This window comes from Trachurus japonicus, chromosome 4 (genome assembly GCF_045865225.1).
Source record: "Trachurus japonicus isolate A0001 chromosome 4, Traja_1.0".
Taxonomy (NCBI): Eukaryota; Metazoa; Chordata; class Actinopteri; order Carangiformes; family Carangidae; genus Trachurus; species Trachurus japonicus.
The window spans coordinates 12,105,741-12,123,028 of NC_140910.1; the positions used below are offsets into that span (position 1 = coordinate 12,105,741).

Genomic DNA, 17,288 nt, shown 5'->3' on the forward strand with positions numbered 1-17,288 from the left:
GATTTGATACAGCATCACAAGCTGTAGAGATGGTCCATGAATTTCTAAATATTTTTTTTTAAAAAGGGGAACTCAGCCTATAACACTTTGACTGGCACCTTTCTCCTTCAACCACTGAGAGAAGAAAGAATGAAGTACATGGACGTCTGGACGCTGCAGCGCACATGTGGCAGACAGGAAGTACTCGGGGGGAGAGAGAGGTGGGGGGTGAACAGGAAAGATGATGGCCCCTTTATCCCCAGCAATCATTAGACAAGACTCCAGAGGAAGTCAGAAATCACCATCCCATATGATCCATACTTCCCGTCTTCCCAGAATATGGGACGGTAGCTTTTTGAAAATATTCTGTACGTGCATGTGTGTGTGTGTGTGTGTGTGTGAGTGTGTGGAAACGGCGGGTCCACAGCTGGTTAAAGCCTGCCATTCAATGTACATAATGGGCTGTCTGTGCACCATCCATTACAAATAAATCATGTGGATCATCTCTTTGGTTAGGGACAATTATGCACTGCTCTGACAAAGTGATGGCATCTGCTGAGAAGAATGCACAGAGGAATGGAAAGAGCTCAGGAAAAACAAACAAACAGACACTTTATTTTGAAAATTTTGCTAACTATATGTGGAAGGTAAACATGAAATTAGGAAGTGGGATTGTTTCAGATCAAATCCACCATTGACTGAAGCATACTTTATTGGAAGATCATTCGTTATATGCTGTGAAGAGGCAGAGGAGAGGATTTGGCTATTCCAGCCAAACATTTGATAGTTGTCCCGCAGACTAAAATAGATTTTGATCCATGAATGAATGATAATCTTGTTGTATTTCACTCAAAGTTGTACGAAATAAAATCAGATCTCACCCTGCTTCCAGAAACGAGAATTGCAGCTTTAAGAGTTGGCAGCAGTGTGGATGTTTACTTGCCTGGAGAGTAGAAAAATAAAATCTTGTTTGCCATCAGATCTTGCAAAAAGAAAAAGGAAAACAAAAAAGCTTGGTATTGGACTGCTATTGTCAGAGAATTCAGAATATCTTCTTTCTTTGCTATGGATTAGTTTCTTATTCCAGTATTTGGGTCATGATAATAACTTGGCTGATCCTCGGTGTAAGATTTGGACAGGAAAGCTATCTTATATCTGTAATTTTCCGACACAGGACTCTGCTCTTCCACATCCCATCTTGACTTCTGAATCCAAGTCTTTGTATCTTGTCATCACATCCCATGCTTCAGCTACAGTTAAGGTCAGATTTGATTTGTTGAATCTCCTTCCAAAAAAGCTTTTTCTTAAAGCCAAGGTCATCACTCTGCCACTGCAGATGATGGAAAGCTTTGATTTTCATTTCATCATCATGTATGCAGGAGTAGTATGTTTATGTGGGACTCTACTAATAGCAGAACATGCTTGACATACAAATAAATAAAAACACCACATCACAATGAATCTTTCACATGAATCAAACATTTTTTCATCATATCATAAAAGAGTATGTCTGTGTTGTGTTGGGAGCCAGAGTGCATGGCCAACAGTTTAATCCCATAAAATTTTCCAAATCATCTCCAAAAGAGCACACATATTTGAAACAATAGAAAAGCTGTTCTTAAGACTGCAGATCAGCCAGCGCAACCCCCCCACCCAGCACAGCTCTATCACACCCTGCCTCGCACCTGCTGTGTGCCGTGAGAGGAGGGAACAACTGGAGGCATGGTCAGTGTGCGACTTGTGTGTGTGCGTGTGTGTTTGAAAGAGTGAGGCACAACTGGGCATGCGAGCTGTTGTATGAATGTGTGTGTTTACGTGTGCATGGACGCATAACAATGCGTCAGTGCCTGTGGCACAAGGCATGCCCTCGGCTCGATTTAACCCTCAGCTGAATGTCACTGTGACGCCAGGCAGACTTTGTGTGGCCGCATACCTCCACTGAAGAAGATATGAAAAAAATCTGTGGACCAGTAAGTCTTGGAGATTACATGGCTCCTCTCGGCTCTGGCCTTAATAATGCCTCAAATCCAACGGTGCCATGTCACTGCAATTTGGGGCTTTTGTCTTCAGAGCGAATGTCCATGCCGTCTCACCATCATCAGTCTCTGGCACTCTTGATGGGACTGTTTATGAACATGTGTGCGTAATATGCCTGAGAAAGAGCTGATGTGTGCGTGTGTACGTACGTAACAGAGAGGGGAGGCATGAGAGAGGGGATTATATGTAGAAATAGCAATGACTGGATCAACTGAAACACAACATTGGCTTGATTTTTTTAATTGCCTCTCGGCTGCAGTGAATGGCCGATTGCAGCTGTCAGTGTGAACAGCTGCTTGCCTAAAGAGATTGGACAGAACAAACTCTGGGAGACAGGAAAGAACAATGCAGGATGAATCATATGCAGCCTATGAGGTATTTTGCAATTTCACAACTTTGAAAAATGCATGCAGGATTAAGAATCACATTTATTGGAAATTCACATCTGTTCCGAGGCGCATTTCCCAGGGAGCTTGCAAAGATACATTTTCTATGCTGTCTGGAAAGGAAAAGAAAGAGTATGGTGTGTTACAGCAAAGTAAACTAAGGCAGAAAATGTTTTTTTCTTCCTTCTTTTAGCTTTGTTAATGTGGAATTTGTGAGTTTACAAGTTGCCATTTACAACTGTGAAAGAACCAGGGGGTCTGAAAGATTTGATGGAGCAGTCTGTATGGATTTCCTGGAGAATATTTGTCAGACTTGCATTAAGTGCTGTTGTTTTACTCTCTCCTGCTCTCTCTCCCTTAGCCCGAGGCCTCGTGGTTGACTACTCCACATCTATAAATCACCAGGAACGCATGCTTATATCCCGGAGCGAGCACGCTGAGTCAGTCTGGCAAGGTTAATCGCATTCACATCTCTCCGGCCTGTTTGCAGCAGCCAAATGATAACCAAACACACATTATGGGGCATGATCCCTCTTGCATGCTGTGAATTCTGCCCATATCATACTTTAACGGTGACGCCACATGAAAGGACAGGATGGAGGTGAGGCAGTGGCACCATAGCGTTTCGGTGTTTGATTTGCAAAAATAAAGCTAAGAGACAACAGGAATGACTGTAGAAGGAGAGATGTAAGGGTGGGGCCGGGGTAGCAGAGGATGAGGATCGACCATAATAACAGTCGCCTCTCATTCACGTTGCATGTTTGCTCATCTTACACATGGGGCCAGTGCCCGCCTGCACTCATATCCTTCTGTCTGTGTGTTTGATGACTTTTAGAGAACATGGGAAGCTTTCCAAGTGTGACACGTGGTTTCAAGTCTATGAACGTCTATGAATATAAGCACTATAAGTGTAATATAAGTGTGGGTGTGCACGTTTTTGGCTATGCAGGCATGTCATTGTGCCTTCAATCTTTTTTCCATTCAATGCTTTCACTTTTTTTCTCTTCTCAGAAGTGCCCTACCCAGATATGTAGGAATTAGGCCACATCACTCACTACCATCCTGCTCTAATCAAAGTGCCGATTCTTGAAACAGACAGCTGTTGTCATGTGCCTTGATTCCAATGGCTATCTGTCCCTGTAGCTGCCCAAGTTCTTAGTCGGCCAGCTGAAGTTGTAGGGGAACGAGGGTCTGCCAATTCAAACTCCAGTTAGAGCAATACTCCAATTCACAATACAGCATATACCAAGGTAACCCAAGGTAAGTTTCTTTTTTCTCCTCTCTGACATGATTCCAGACATCCTCTGATTTACAGATGCCTGAAGATGCTGATCAAGATAGAAATAATGTGAAAAGAAAACCTAGCTTTGTGTGTTATTTTTGCTGTGTGTGCAAGTCACAATTCTTACGTAACCCAAATATAGCTACTAATACAGTGATAAAACTAAAATCTATTGGAGCCTAACAGAGAGTTGAGGACTACAACACAAACTACAACGTTAGGAGATTTTTCAATATTAGGTTGTCTCTGTGTGTGTTCTGTGTTGTATGATACGAGTAATCTCACTGAACCATATAAGGACTGACTCTTCTTTAGACTTAATGTAAATGTGAGAAACATCTGCTGAAAAGCAAAAGGGGGGAAACAGCCATATCAGTTTCCTTACACTTCATGCAGACATTTCCCCACCTAACAGATTTGTGCTCAGAGTTTATAACAGTGAGTCAATCAAACTTGACTGGTAGAAGTGTTCACCCTTTCCATGTTGCTCTCCATTTCACTGCCTTAAAGCAACTCAAGCAGGAGAGAACATTCTCCGAATGCCTTCTTGGCTAAAAATTTAGTGGATCAAAATGGCTAAATTTATACTCTCATGAGTTATTGTCTGTCCTTCTATTCCTGGTTGAGGGGAGTTGCCTGGGTGGGCCATGAAGCAGAAACAATACCAACTGTTGCAGACTAACTGAGGGACACACTTTATCACAAACACATCCGCCTCAAGCTGTCAGGTGTAGAAAGTGCAAAAAGTGAACGTGGAGTTGAAAACCTATGGCAGCTTTTAAAGTATCTCAATATGCAAAATATCTAAAAACAGCACTTATTTCCATGACTTCTAAAATGTAAGAGGGTAAGATAAGAATAATTAAAAAATCTATCTTGTCTGCAAATGAAAGAAAAAAGATAAATCTTCCTTCAAATATTGCCCAACTTCTTTAGATTTATTTATCCATGAAATATTAAAAGGGGAAAAAAGCATTTACAAGTTTTAAATAGAAGAAAATGCACTGTATGAACATTCTTTCACACCTTAGACTGAAAAACGTGTATTAACGAGTATTAAATCTCAAGTTGGTGGGTGCAGTGGCACATGAGCATTTCAATTTCTGGGAGCAAAGAGAGTTGTGATAGGTCATTACAGAGCAGTTTGTTCCCTGTTTCCATAATGCATCAGGTCTGCAGACAAGAAGCGAGGGAGTGTTGTCATGAAAGGAGAAAGACGAGGCATGTTCAAACAAAGTTATGCATTGGAATAAGCTTCACAGGCTGCTCAGTGAAGCCGTACATTGAGCTGTTTTTGCTACTTGATTTATTGGTTTAGAAAAACTTGGCCAAGAAAATAAAGGCAGGAAAAATATTAGAGAATTCGAGATTGGGGAGAGGTTTAACCCTCAAAACACACACACACACAAACACATAAGCAGGGCTGAGGTCAGAGGTCAAATGGCCCTGAACTCTCTCCCTTTAGGCCTAGGACATCAGAGGTCCCTCTGTGTGCTGCTCTCCATTTATTTTACCCATCATCCCTCATCAGGCTGGGACGACCCTGTGACCCCACAGCTAGGGTTACCTGTCAGTTGACTGTCTATTCATGAGCACAGGGCTTGACGCTGTGTCAACATTTGTTCTGTGAAAACGGAGGGAGGAAGAATAGAGGAGTTTATTTTAGTGTGGTGAAGACTTGAGCAACAAACAAGAGCAAGTTGGGCACATAGAATTATACGTTTTAAAAAATATATCTTCCTTTTTGTTTCCACATTCTTACGCTACAAATGCAGGCAGTGCAGAGCCTTGACTCTGTCTTTGTCTCTGCTCAGATCACATGCATGTGTGATAATTTGTATTTACTTAGAGACAAAGATCCAAAGGAGCACAGCAAACAGATCCCGGCTTGGATACCTACTGAGGGGTACCTACAAAAACACTCCAAAAGCCCCCCCCTCCTCCCTCCTCCATATGCTGTCAGCTATCAATCAGGGTGCCGTAAGTGGGATCCTTGAATGGAGATGCTATCAGCGCTGCCCCGTATACACTCACACCACAGTTTCCCTTATCTCTGTTGAGATAACAGATCCCCTCTAACAGCAAGAGGCCTGAACCAGAGACACTCACTCTCTGCATCTTTATCTCTCTCTCTCTCTCTCTCTCTCTCTCTCTCTCTTAGTGTGTGTATGTGTGTGTTTCAGCTGTGCTATAGGCCACTTCATTTCAGACAGGGGTCCTCAGAAGAAAAAAAAACACTCAATTTGCTTTGGTTCCTGTTTAAAATTCAATAAGTGTGTCTCTTATATTGCAACCGTGTGGTGCTAGTGGAGGCTACAGAGGGCACGTGCTACTTCTGATTCCAATCTCTGATGTTATCGGCCAGCAGAAGAAACATGATACATGTCTCAGTTGACAAATCTAGATGGGCATGAAATTAAACAAAAATCTGAAGCGTGAAACATGAACAATTTCCTGTGCAACTGTGGGGGGTTTTTTAAACATATTTTGTAAACATTACATTTCCAAAATAACTAAATTGCTTAAGGTTTGGAGTCACATAGCGAACACATGAGTTATTAGGTAAATGGCATTTTATTTACAGGGCCATACATAAGATTGTATTTGAATGAGATTTTTCCTGTTTCACATATATAAATCCAGTCACCAGACCCCTTTTACTGGGGCATGAGCCCCAGTATAAATGAGCTGTGAGCCAGTATAAATGTGATGTAGCGCATACGCTTTAATGCTTAAAGGATAAGCAAAGTCAGTTCAGACTGAGATGTGCCCCAGTAGAGCTTAATGGCTGGCAACGCCCCTGTATAAATGCATTACTTGCAGGTTGTGGAAATACACTACATTTTTACCGTGCAGCCATGCCCCTATGTGAAGTCAGTGGCATTATTTTTTTCCTCGGTTTGAGGACAGTGAGCTGAGGAGATGGTCCTTAACTGGCCCTGTTTTCAGGCTTCCACCAGACCACAGCACGTTAGGCCTAATAACAAAAACAAGCATCCTGGTGTGGAGCTGGTCCCACAGTGTGAGGACCTTAATGAGGAACATGTGGAGCTGCCCAGACTCACAGTCAGAGGAAACCCAATCCCTCACTCCCTCTTTTTCTCTCCCTCCACCCCTCCCCCTTTCTACCAGTCTTTCTTTCTCACTCTCTCTGCCTCTAAGTCTGCAGTTTTAATGATCAAGCATTGCTTTTAGCTCCTCACTCCTTTGTGTTTCTGATAGATATTTTTAATATTTGTTTGAAGAGTAAAAACTTCTTGCTCGAGAAAAATAAAGTGTGAGTATTTCTACTCTTCAACCACACTTTATTTTTCTCGATTGTAGCCCATACCAGAACAAGTGACCCACTGTCAGCAGGAAAAATGTGCCGGCCTTGTTTTTTACCTGATACACAGTCTCATAGTCTACCCACACCCTGACTCTCTCGAGCTTGTTCAGAGTTGGTAGTGTATACATATTTGCTGGGTCATGCAATGCAATACGCTCGTAAGGAAATGTGGGAATAAAGAGGTCTTTCTCCCTCCATCAAGCCTGACAGGCGGTCTCAGAGTTTCTTTCATGTGCTGAATTCATCCTTACCGTCCACCTGGATCAATTAACTGTTTGCTTCAGTGGTCATCAGTGCCGTGGTGTGGAACCATGGTTCATTTAGTAGACAGCAGCTTATTGAGTAAAAACTATGGCTTTGATTTTGTTTTTATGTAACACGCTTTGAGCATCACTGCTACTAAAAGTGAGCATTTTCTCATATCCAGCTGTTATGAAGTAAATTGAACAAGATTTTTTTGTCTCCTCAGGAAATGTCACCACTTGTTTCCGACGGCAAACACTGCAACAGGTGAGACATGCATTTTCAATCCTTTGAACATTACATCCGCACCATCCACACATCACCCTCCTACACTGGGCCACTTGCCCTGTCTCTGAGCTGTCATGGGAAATACGAAGTGTAACCTGTTTAAGGGGATTTAAATGTGACCATAAAGCAAAGCCATAAAGCAGATCAACCAACCAAGCCTCCAAAATTAGCTGAACAAACAGAGTAAGGTAGAGCCCTCTGGGGGGATAAACTTGGCACACTGGATCCAGTGTGACAGAGGCCCCACTGGCAGCTCAGAACAATCCAAACGTTCCACTTGGGTTGAGCTGTCTTCGTTTCCCCCTCCACTATATATATCAGCCCCACATCAACATGGGCCTGTGAAGACCTTTCACAAGACTGACAGGCCACCTGAATCACACAATTGTGTGGCCAGAGGAGCCTGCATGTGTATAGAAAAACCAGTGATCCAATAACTGTCTGGGTTCACTTCTCTCTCATAAAGTCAGAAGGAAGGCGCAGAGGGAGACCCACAGCTACAAACCAAACGTCCCACCAGCACCAAAAACAAAGCTTCAACGGTGACTCTAATTCTCGAAACTGCAAAAAAAAAAAAAAAACCTTTACTTATGATTTTCTTAATACCAATATTTTATCCAGTAATTGGGTGGCGCACTAAAATTCTTTATTTGCTTGGCCCGAAAACCGCACAGTGTGTCTCCAGCAAAAAAAGGCTGAAAACTGGTGAGTCTATGTGCCTTGCAGATGGTCTGGCCTCACAGCAGCTGTGCAAATGAAAGACGGAGTGTCGTTGAAGGAGTGAGAGAGATGGAAAGTTGGCCACAAAAGGAAAAGAGTAACACACAAGTTGCTAACCGAAAATGTAATGGAAAAAGGAATAGCACACTGAGATTTGCTGAGAGAAAATAATGGAGTCAGAGAATTTTTCTCTGAATTTTGTGTGTAACAAAAACAGACAGTTGTGTTCTTTTGCAGCCAGGGTAAAGAGAAGGAATGATTTACTGATCCATACTACTATTCAGTGCAATTCAGAAAACACCACATAATAGGTTTACTCATTACTTTTCAGTCGTTAATGTGAGGATAATGCTGTCTCTAACGTCCAAATGAGAGTTATATCCACTAGATAAACTAAGAAAGATATAAATCAGTTGCACTCACAATTGTCAATCAAACCCCATTATCTTAGCTCTTAGATTGGAGTGAGAAAACAACAGGTGAGAAAATCCTGCTTAATGCTGAAAACACACAAACATTTGTCCTCAGGAGGAGGAGGAGAAGGAGGAGTGGGGGGATTCAAACAGGACAAATGTCCCTGGGTGCTTTGTAGTGCAAAGACCAGTTTATGCATGAGAAAAGCTTTATTAGCCTAGTGGTGCTGTGTTTTAACCTCAGCACAGACAGGCTGTATATTGTACATGTAAATTTAATAGGCAGTTTGTGTAACTGTTACAGCCACAAAAACCTACTATTCTTCAATCATAATCAGGGCAGTTATTATTCCTCGCCGCCACCGCTGTTGTTGAGGTAGGTAGCCTTACTCCACCACTGTCCACATAGGGTACCCTGTAATTGCCACTACATGTAAATATCAAGTGGTTAGTGAATAATTAGTGTTTCATTGGCCAGCAGTCACCTCTGGGCCCCGTCTACACTTTAGACCCCTCCCTCGTAGAGCCGCCCTGAAGACAGGGGCCCCTTTTGAATGACAGCGCTTGGGAAAGAAGACGAATTTTTGTCTGATTTCCCGCAGCCGCAGCGTCGATGAGAAGCAGCCGAGGATCTCCATTCTAACTGAATGGATTGGTATGGGGAGAAGCGGACCTCAAATCACGGCTAAGCGGCAGCTTTGGGACTGTGTAACGTTGACGATGGTTTTACTTTCGCTGCTGTTTCGACCAGGTAAGTGCGTGCTGCTTTTTTTTACCCCCTCAATCCGTGCTCCTCCACTCCTCTTCAGCAGCATGCGAAGCTGTGTTCCAGTGCACTCCCCGAAATGGAGGTGGAAGTGGAAAAAAGTTAACTTTTTCCCTCCTCTGTGTGGCTAAACTTTTATTCTTTGACAATGTTAACTTTTCTTGCGCATGATTCGTGGAGTTTTATGGGTGTTTTAATGTTTGGAGGGGAGAGGGGCGGAAAGTCGCTGTTGTGTAAAAGTAGCCCATCCACAGCGGGGACAAAGTAATGTCCTGTTGGAGGATTCAGCCTTCAGCCTGCGCTGCTCCAACTCTTGTAACTTAACGTTACTGCTGCTAGCCGAGCAGCACGAGTTAACTCACTTTACGGACACATTTATCACCTTTTCCGCATTGAAAACTGCTTTATTTAACGCATGCGACACCGCCCGCCTCAGAGTAAACGCATAAAAACAAACACTGGCATCGCTGCTGCTGAGTTTTTACCAAGTTGTGCTCAGTTAACTTAGCTGCCCGTTAGCATAGCTGCTCATTAGCAACAGCCGCAGACAGACCAGGACAAAACCACGGAGCTTGTTGTTTTAAAACCAGAAAACACCGCTAATAGGAAACCAAACGGTTTTTATTTAGTGGTCTTCTCTCCACTGTGGCTTTTTATATCCAGTTTGTGTGGTTTGAGTTGTTGTCGAGTCTATGTGGAGCACGACATTTCCCCCTATTCATGCCTCATTTATTAACTTTGTTAGCCACCATGCATGGGGGTCCAACTCTTTGGCCTCTGAACGTGTCGGTGGCTCCGCAGACCAGGAACCAACAAGCCGGACCTCAGCTAAGACCTGGTGTCAATTTGGACTTTAAAGTTGCTATATTTCAGACGTGATGGCCAGTTGCCTATATTATTGCTCAGTGTTGTGTTGGACACAAAGTTAACACACTTCAGACGCACATTGGATGAGATTTTATTTCGTAATAATGGGTTTTATTTCAGCTGTTATGAAGATAGAATATTTAGGACTTTAGTTATCTCTGCTGGGGAATGAGTAAAAACTATTCTCACAAGTAACTCATAGTTTGCATCAGGAATGTTATGGTGAAAGTCATCTGGCATCACTTATTGGCATGAATAATTAAGTAATTATTAGAGTGTTATTTGATATGGATATGTTTAAACTTAAATGAGAAAAAGTTGTCAGCCATTAAATGACAGACTTTAACAAAGGTATTTATTTACATTATATGTTAGGATTATAAACAACACTATTGGACCTATGTCTTTCTGCTCCAAAAGCCCTTGGGGCCCCAGCTTCATCCATATTGTTTTGGTACTTTGGAGTAGGCTAGGTTGCTGCGTCTCCAGATTTCCCTTTCAAATTTATTAAGTTGTGTAAAAGTTGAAATACACTGAAATAGTTGCTGAAATGTATTTGAAGTGGTTTACAGTAAAAAAGAGAACATCAACAAAAAACAAAACTATAATTTATATAATAGTTCATTAAAATAGACCAGTGTCCAAAAAACATTGCCAAATTCCTTCATTAAGTATCGCAATTTACACTGTGTTAAAGTGTAATTACTATGATTTAATTTAAACTACCACATTTGTTCTTTAAACAGGTAATCTACCATGGAATATCATGTATAGGCTAGGTGTTTCCAGCATTGTTTTGTACTGATCATGAGTTCCTGAGTTTCTGGCTCTGAGCCCACTATGACACGCATAGTGCCATGTTGGTACAAACACTGACTATTGATTGAACACTTGTTACACTGCAACCATACTGAAACGAAACCACTGACAACATGTGTTCATCTCCGTGTCTATCTCACTTGTGATCTACTAAACAATAATAACACTAATAAGATAACCGTTTGTGTGGTCTATTTGCACGCCCCCCCCCCCCCCTTTTTTTTTTTTTTTTTTTTTTTGCTCACATGTTTTCCTAATGGTCTTTACATTTGCTTGAGCCCACTTAGTGCCACAGCAAAAAGACCCTTTAGGGAGATGCATGGTTGTTGATGGCCTCACAAGCAGTGACTGTCAAAAAGTGTCAATCACAGCAGACTTGGGTGACCTGGCAGTGAGGCGGGGGAGCCCTGTTGGAATTCAGTGGAGGGATGCAAAATGGCTTTAACTTGACCTCTCACACTCGGTCTCAGTTTTATCAGGGCTGGTGTTGAACTGCGGCGTCTGTGAGATGCATTAATCATCTGCCATGCTGCCTCGGTGCATCAGATGTAAAGTGAAAGAGAAGAGATGATGAAAATATTCATGAGCACTCGGTGTGAAATCTCCATGCTTATCTTGTCGTCTCTGTTTGGACGTCTGGGAGATTTGACCGGGCTCTGGAGTAAACACAGGACTCCTCTGTTGCCGTAGAAGGACAGTGTGTTGCACCTGGTCCTGCTATTGCACCAGAGGTGATGTATGTGTTGTGGATGCTGGCTGATGCTGACCGTCTGTCTGTTGAAATTGGAAAATTAAATCCATCCCAGACATCCCGCCCAACAGCAACACACAACTGAAATGAACTCGGTGAATGTCTGCTCTCTTATTTCCTGCAGAAGTCATTGCAGTTGTCTGTTTTGCTTGGTAATATAATGATAATATCCCACATGTGAGTCTTAACTCAACCGGAAGCCCTGTGTTTAGGTGATACGACCCAAATATCACATGCTGTGTCTGCACTGCAGCCCCCACCGCTGCCCGGCTCCCAGTTTGGACCCTGGTTGCTGGAGACGGTTCACTCAGATATTCCTCTGGTGATCCTCTGGAAGTTACCTTCCCCCATATACTGAGCTCTGCCATGCCATGCAGAGTAGCTTAATGGATTTCAATTACCTCAGCAACAGCCAAACCACATTCAACACCCTCAGGCAAACTAACACAGGTTGGTTTCCTCCTACAGTGAGGCTACATGCTATTTCAGTGCGGGCTAGTTGGGGGGAAATAGGTTTTGACTGACTCTGGAGCACAGTGTGGGATCACGGCCTCGTGAGCTCACGCGTTTGGGTTTTAATGGCTCTCTTGATTGGGCTAAACTTGATAGTGGAAAAGTTTGACTCTCCTGGCTCAAGCTGACGTAACACATCGGTTTCTAGATTCTTATTAGGAGGAAATTTCAGATCGGTCGATCTGGTCAGCATCCTTTTTCAGAGAGGGATTTAACAATGACGAGACAGACACCGTGTCAGTATTTAACATAACATAGGTGTTGCAGGGCAAAATGTTAATGTTTGTTGTTTTTGTTTTTCAGCTCACTGCCAGCAGTGTCGAATTCAGCGCTGCAATGCCGAGTATGTGGCTTCTACCTCCCCCTCTAGTGGTCTGCAGGAGGACGTGGCCATGGATGTGGACTACTGCATCGCCCTGAGGGCCTACGCTCTGTGCACCCGGCGGCAGGCACGCAGCTGTAGGGGCGACCTGGTTTACCACTCGGCCGTCTTCCGCATTAAGGAGTTATTCTCTCAGCATAACTGCTCCAGCGACGGGCCCACCTCCTCCGCCAAAGTCCCCAGCACGTCTCGACCGGCCGTGTCGGAGCTGTGCGACTACGAGAACCGGGTCCTCGTGTCGGGCTCGGCGGGTCAGCAGAAGAAATACGCCCACTGTGGATTATTCGGAGACCCGCACCTACGGACTTTCCGAGATGAGTTTCAGACCTGCAAGGTGGAAGGGGCGTGGCCTCTGATCGACAACCGCTTCCTGTCGGTGCAGGTGACCAACGTGCCTGTTGTCGAAGGCTCCAGCGCCACGGCAACCAGCAAGGTAATGATGGTTTTATAGTTGCCACCCCTTGTTAGAGTTTCTTGCTCTTTTCGCAGTTGCTCTGTAGGCGTGTTTCAGCATTTTGGTGGCTTTGATAAGTATATCTGTTCAGGATTTCACAGGAAAAATACGCAGAGATTAAAGAAAAACCTGGCAAAAATAAACCTAATTGAATTTTCATCCTACATATTTACATTGTAAGCCCTAAGGGAGGCCGCAAACCTCAGCTTGGGAACCACAAGGTTTAGAAGGTGCGGTGAATTTAGCATCTTGTCTAATGTGATCAAAGTGCTTTTGATTGATTTCAATACAAGAATTTCCTCATCAAGAGTGGGAACCTTCTACTTTGATCACAACAACCACTCCTGTTCACATTAGTGCCCACATAACACAGAGTCTGAATCTAATGGCCTATATATGAGCAGGCTGTTTTCGGGTGCTAGCTTGCGAGCTCAAGTATTGCCATAAAGTATCAAACATGTGAAGTTAATCGTCATTCCACGGTGCCTCTCGAGCCTCCAGCATTCCTCTTGTCTTGGAGCTCCTTCAGATCTGTGAGGGGAAGAGAGAGGAGGGGAGTCCTTAGTGGTGTTGAATCACAGACATGCTTGAGCGCTCTACCTTTAACACATGGGTGGTCATATGGTAGTGATTAACGCTCACTCAAACATTTTCCTCCACCGCCACGATCTGGAATGTTTTTTTCACCCCTCTGGTCAAATAATTAACTGGGCGCTTTTTGTGTAAATATGGAATAATGTGGAAAAATAAAGGAATAATTGGACAGCAGCAAGTTTTTTTTCATACGGTTAATTAAATAGGCTGGGCTTTAAAGCTCTAGTCTTTTTTTCTTTTTCTTTTTTTACTGTTGAGACCTTGAACATATCTTTATCTTTGTAGTATTTAAAAGCTCTTTGGTGTAACTGCTCTTTAAAATAAGCCTAACAAGCTGCTTTTATATGAATTTTATGCCCAAATGTTCAATGATTAATTTCCCACTAATGGGTAAATGTCACTGGTTTTCCCAAACTCACCAGTTCAGCTCAAGCTTTGTACAATAATAAACTGTGTCATTATGCATCAGGGATTTCAGAGCAAAACATTCTCAAAGTATTTGCAGCCTAATGCAAACCTGTAGTGTGAGTGTGTACAATTCTGCATGTGTGTGCCAGCACCCGTATGGACTCATCATGTGTTTGGAGTTGTTTTCAAGCGCCAGACTTAAGACAGGAAACCATGCATCAAATACAGTATCCCCCGTAAGTGTAAGCATAACCACAGCCACCGCTTTGTCAAGATGTTTCGAAGAAACGGAGGTTAGGCCCAAATGTTTCAAAGCCCAGCTGGAATATGAATCACAGTCAGTGACTGAACAAAAAGCAGAAGTGTCGGTGTAGATGTGATGGAGGACACACAGATAATTGAGCAGCTTATGCACCAGTGTTGTTTGATCCCACATTCAAGGAGAACGAGTAGAGTTATTTCCCACATTTCTAGTGTTGGGAAGTTGTTCTGTGTGTTAGAAGGGGATAGGTGATTGTCAAGAGCACTAAACCTTAACTGACGACAATCCTCTTATTGTGATTAAACTGGCTTTTCCCCCCTAAAGTGACAGTGAATTTCCCTTATACCAGAGGCCCATCAACGTGCGTCTCAGCCTTTTCAACTTGTGGTTTCCTGCTGCCACCTCGTGGCTGTGATCAGTACTGCTCTTACTCAGGAGTTATGGATGTCATGTCAGTACATTTAAGCAAAGATGTGACCTTTTAGCTTTGTTACCACTGGCTTTGTGTCTGGAAAAATATTCACATTATAAGATAAAATACATGTTTTACAAATGAAAAGATGAAGATTTAATATAGATTTTTTTATTTGTTTTTTTCTCATTTCAGATCACAGTGATCTTTAAGTCCTATCACGGCTGCACAGATCAGAAGGTGTACCAGGCCACCACCGAGGATCTGCCGTTGGCTTTCCAGGACGGGACTCGCAGCGGCGGTGAGAGCGGCAGCCTGACCATCGTGGAGCGCGGCGGCTCCGGAGTTGGCCGGCAGGTGAAGATCCAGGCCCGGTACATCGGCACTTCCATCATCATCCGGCGTGTGGGCAGCTACCTGACCTTTGCCATCCGCATGCCGGAGGACAACCTGGACTTTTCGGAGGACAATGGGGGTCTGCAGCTCTGCCTGCACGGCTGCCCGCGCAACGAGCTCATCAAAGAGCACATGCTGGCCCGGCAGAGCCAGCAGCCCCGTCTGCAGGGCACCAACACGGAGCTGGGCCCCCTGCGGCCTCCTCACCAGGTCTACACGGTGGAGCGGGCCACGGCCAAGTGTAGAGAGACTCTGCAGGTGGAAGACGTGTACTTCCAGTCCTGCGTGTTTGACTTGCTGACCACAGGAGACCCTGAGTTCTCCATGGCGGCCTACGGCGCTCTGGAGGATTTAAAGGCTCTGCCGCCCAGTAAACTGAAGCAGAACTCCCCGACGACTCCTCATCTCATCAACAGAGGGGCCACACACACGAGGACTGCAGCAGCAGCCAGCAGCTCCCTGCTCCCACTCTTAATCCTCATTCTGCTGCTTTTGTGAAAAATAAATGAATATAAATGATTTTTAAAAAGAGAACCATGGAAGCAAACAGAACGTGGAAGCGTTTACCAGCTTGAGGAAAGAGTGACTAGAGCTCAGACATATATATTTGGTCTTTTTGTTTTGTTTTTCTTTGAATTTTTGAATGTTTTTTCCGTTTTTGTCATTTGAAGGATTTCACACCCATGAAAGATGACGTTTGTTCCCACTTTACATTTTCTGTGGATTAAAAAAAACGTGGATCACATCAACTGAAGAAAAACATATTTACATACAGCCATTTGCTTTGAGGTCAAATACAGTGTGTTCGCCATTTTCATGTGCTCACTCCCAATTGGTTTACATCAGTGTCATAAATGAATCTCCTAATTGTGTTGCTGCACAGAATGTTTTTTTTTGTGTAAATATTTCATTTTTACTGAGAAAATGCACAACCTTCAAACACTCCACTGTGTATGGAGCTGCATAAAATGTCATAAACTGAAAGCTGTTTTTTTAATACAGCTTCTAGATCCTGTATAATCCAGTAATATCAATAGCACTTACAGGTTTTAACAGCAAGTTGTGTGTATTTAAATGTTATTTCTTTGTCTATTTCTGAAGTCGACATGCTAAATACACAGGATCCAACAACTGTATGTAAAAACTACCTATCCATAATATATGATGTGTCAGTGTGATATTCTCAGCAGTTCTCATCTTCTTCTGTGAAACACTCCTCTTCAAGCTGTTTGGCTTCCAGTTTTAAAGGTAAAAACCAACAAATCTTTATATAATAATATATTAAAAGAGTGTATATATGTGTTTTATATTGTGTACATTTGCCTGTGTATAGATGTTTTAACTGTAATATGTTTTACATTTGTTGTGTTCAGTAGGTTATTTTGAGACATTGTAAGAAAGGTAAACTAATATGTGTCGTGATGTATCTGTAATTTTCTGTATTAAAGTGTTGGACACTCTTGACCAAGGACTGTTTTATCTCTTTTTTTGTGAGCTTTGTACTTATTTTAACATGAAAGGGGGATGTGTGTCGGCTGTTTATGGGTCTAGACTTCAGATAATAATGAAATGACAAGCAGATCGTTACCATTTTTCAAAAATAGTAATGGGGTTTCCTAACAGTGTGGCTGCAATGCCTCTTCTGTCCTGTTGGGGTCCTCAGTCTATAAGGCCTGACAGCTTCTAGTATAAAGACAGTTTTGACAAGCTGGCTGTGTAGCTGTAGGGATCCACAGTATGTTCTCAGTCCCCTGTGTAAATGTTACCTCTGAGTGCTGAGCTGGCTGCTGGCTTTGCCTTTGTCTGCCAGAGCACTGCACAGCTCCAAATAGGATTTAGTCTGTGGTTAACACCAGGTTAGAGTCAACAACAACAGCACACGGTGCTGATATTTGCACTGTATATGAACAATGAACCTTGTGACTAGAGAGAGGGATGTGATCAGCTTTTATCACCATCAAAAATGCAATTAAGAAAGCTCCAGCACA

The 17,288-nt window shown here is 43.1% G+C and overlaps 1 protein-coding gene and 1 long non-coding RNA gene across 2 annotated transcripts; both read left to right on the plus strand.

Annotated features, from left to right (window-relative positions):
* Positions 1–2,175: 2,175 nt before the first annotated feature.
* On the plus strand, positions 2,176–8,458 carry LOC146988536 (uncharacterized). The gene is made up of 4 exons (XR_015035704.1): positions 2,176–2,391; positions 2,764–2,856; positions 3,414–3,662; positions 7,482–8,458. It is a non-coding gene; the product is annotated as an uncharacterized LOC146988536 (long non-coding RNA).
* A 716-nt stretch (positions 8,459–9,174) lies between these two features.
* Positions 9,175–16,555, plus strand: rgmd (RGM domain family, member D). Its single transcript, XM_085773954.1, has 3 exons — positions 9,175–9,427; positions 12,696–13,207; positions 15,100–16,555. Exons 1-3 carry the CDS (start codon positions 9,334–9,336, stop codon positions 15,796–15,798), a joined length of 1,305 nt encoding a protein of 434 aa, XP_085630080.1. The 5' UTR covers positions 9,175–9,333; the 3' UTR covers positions 15,799–16,555.
* Positions 16,556–17,288: the final 733 nt, after the last annotated feature.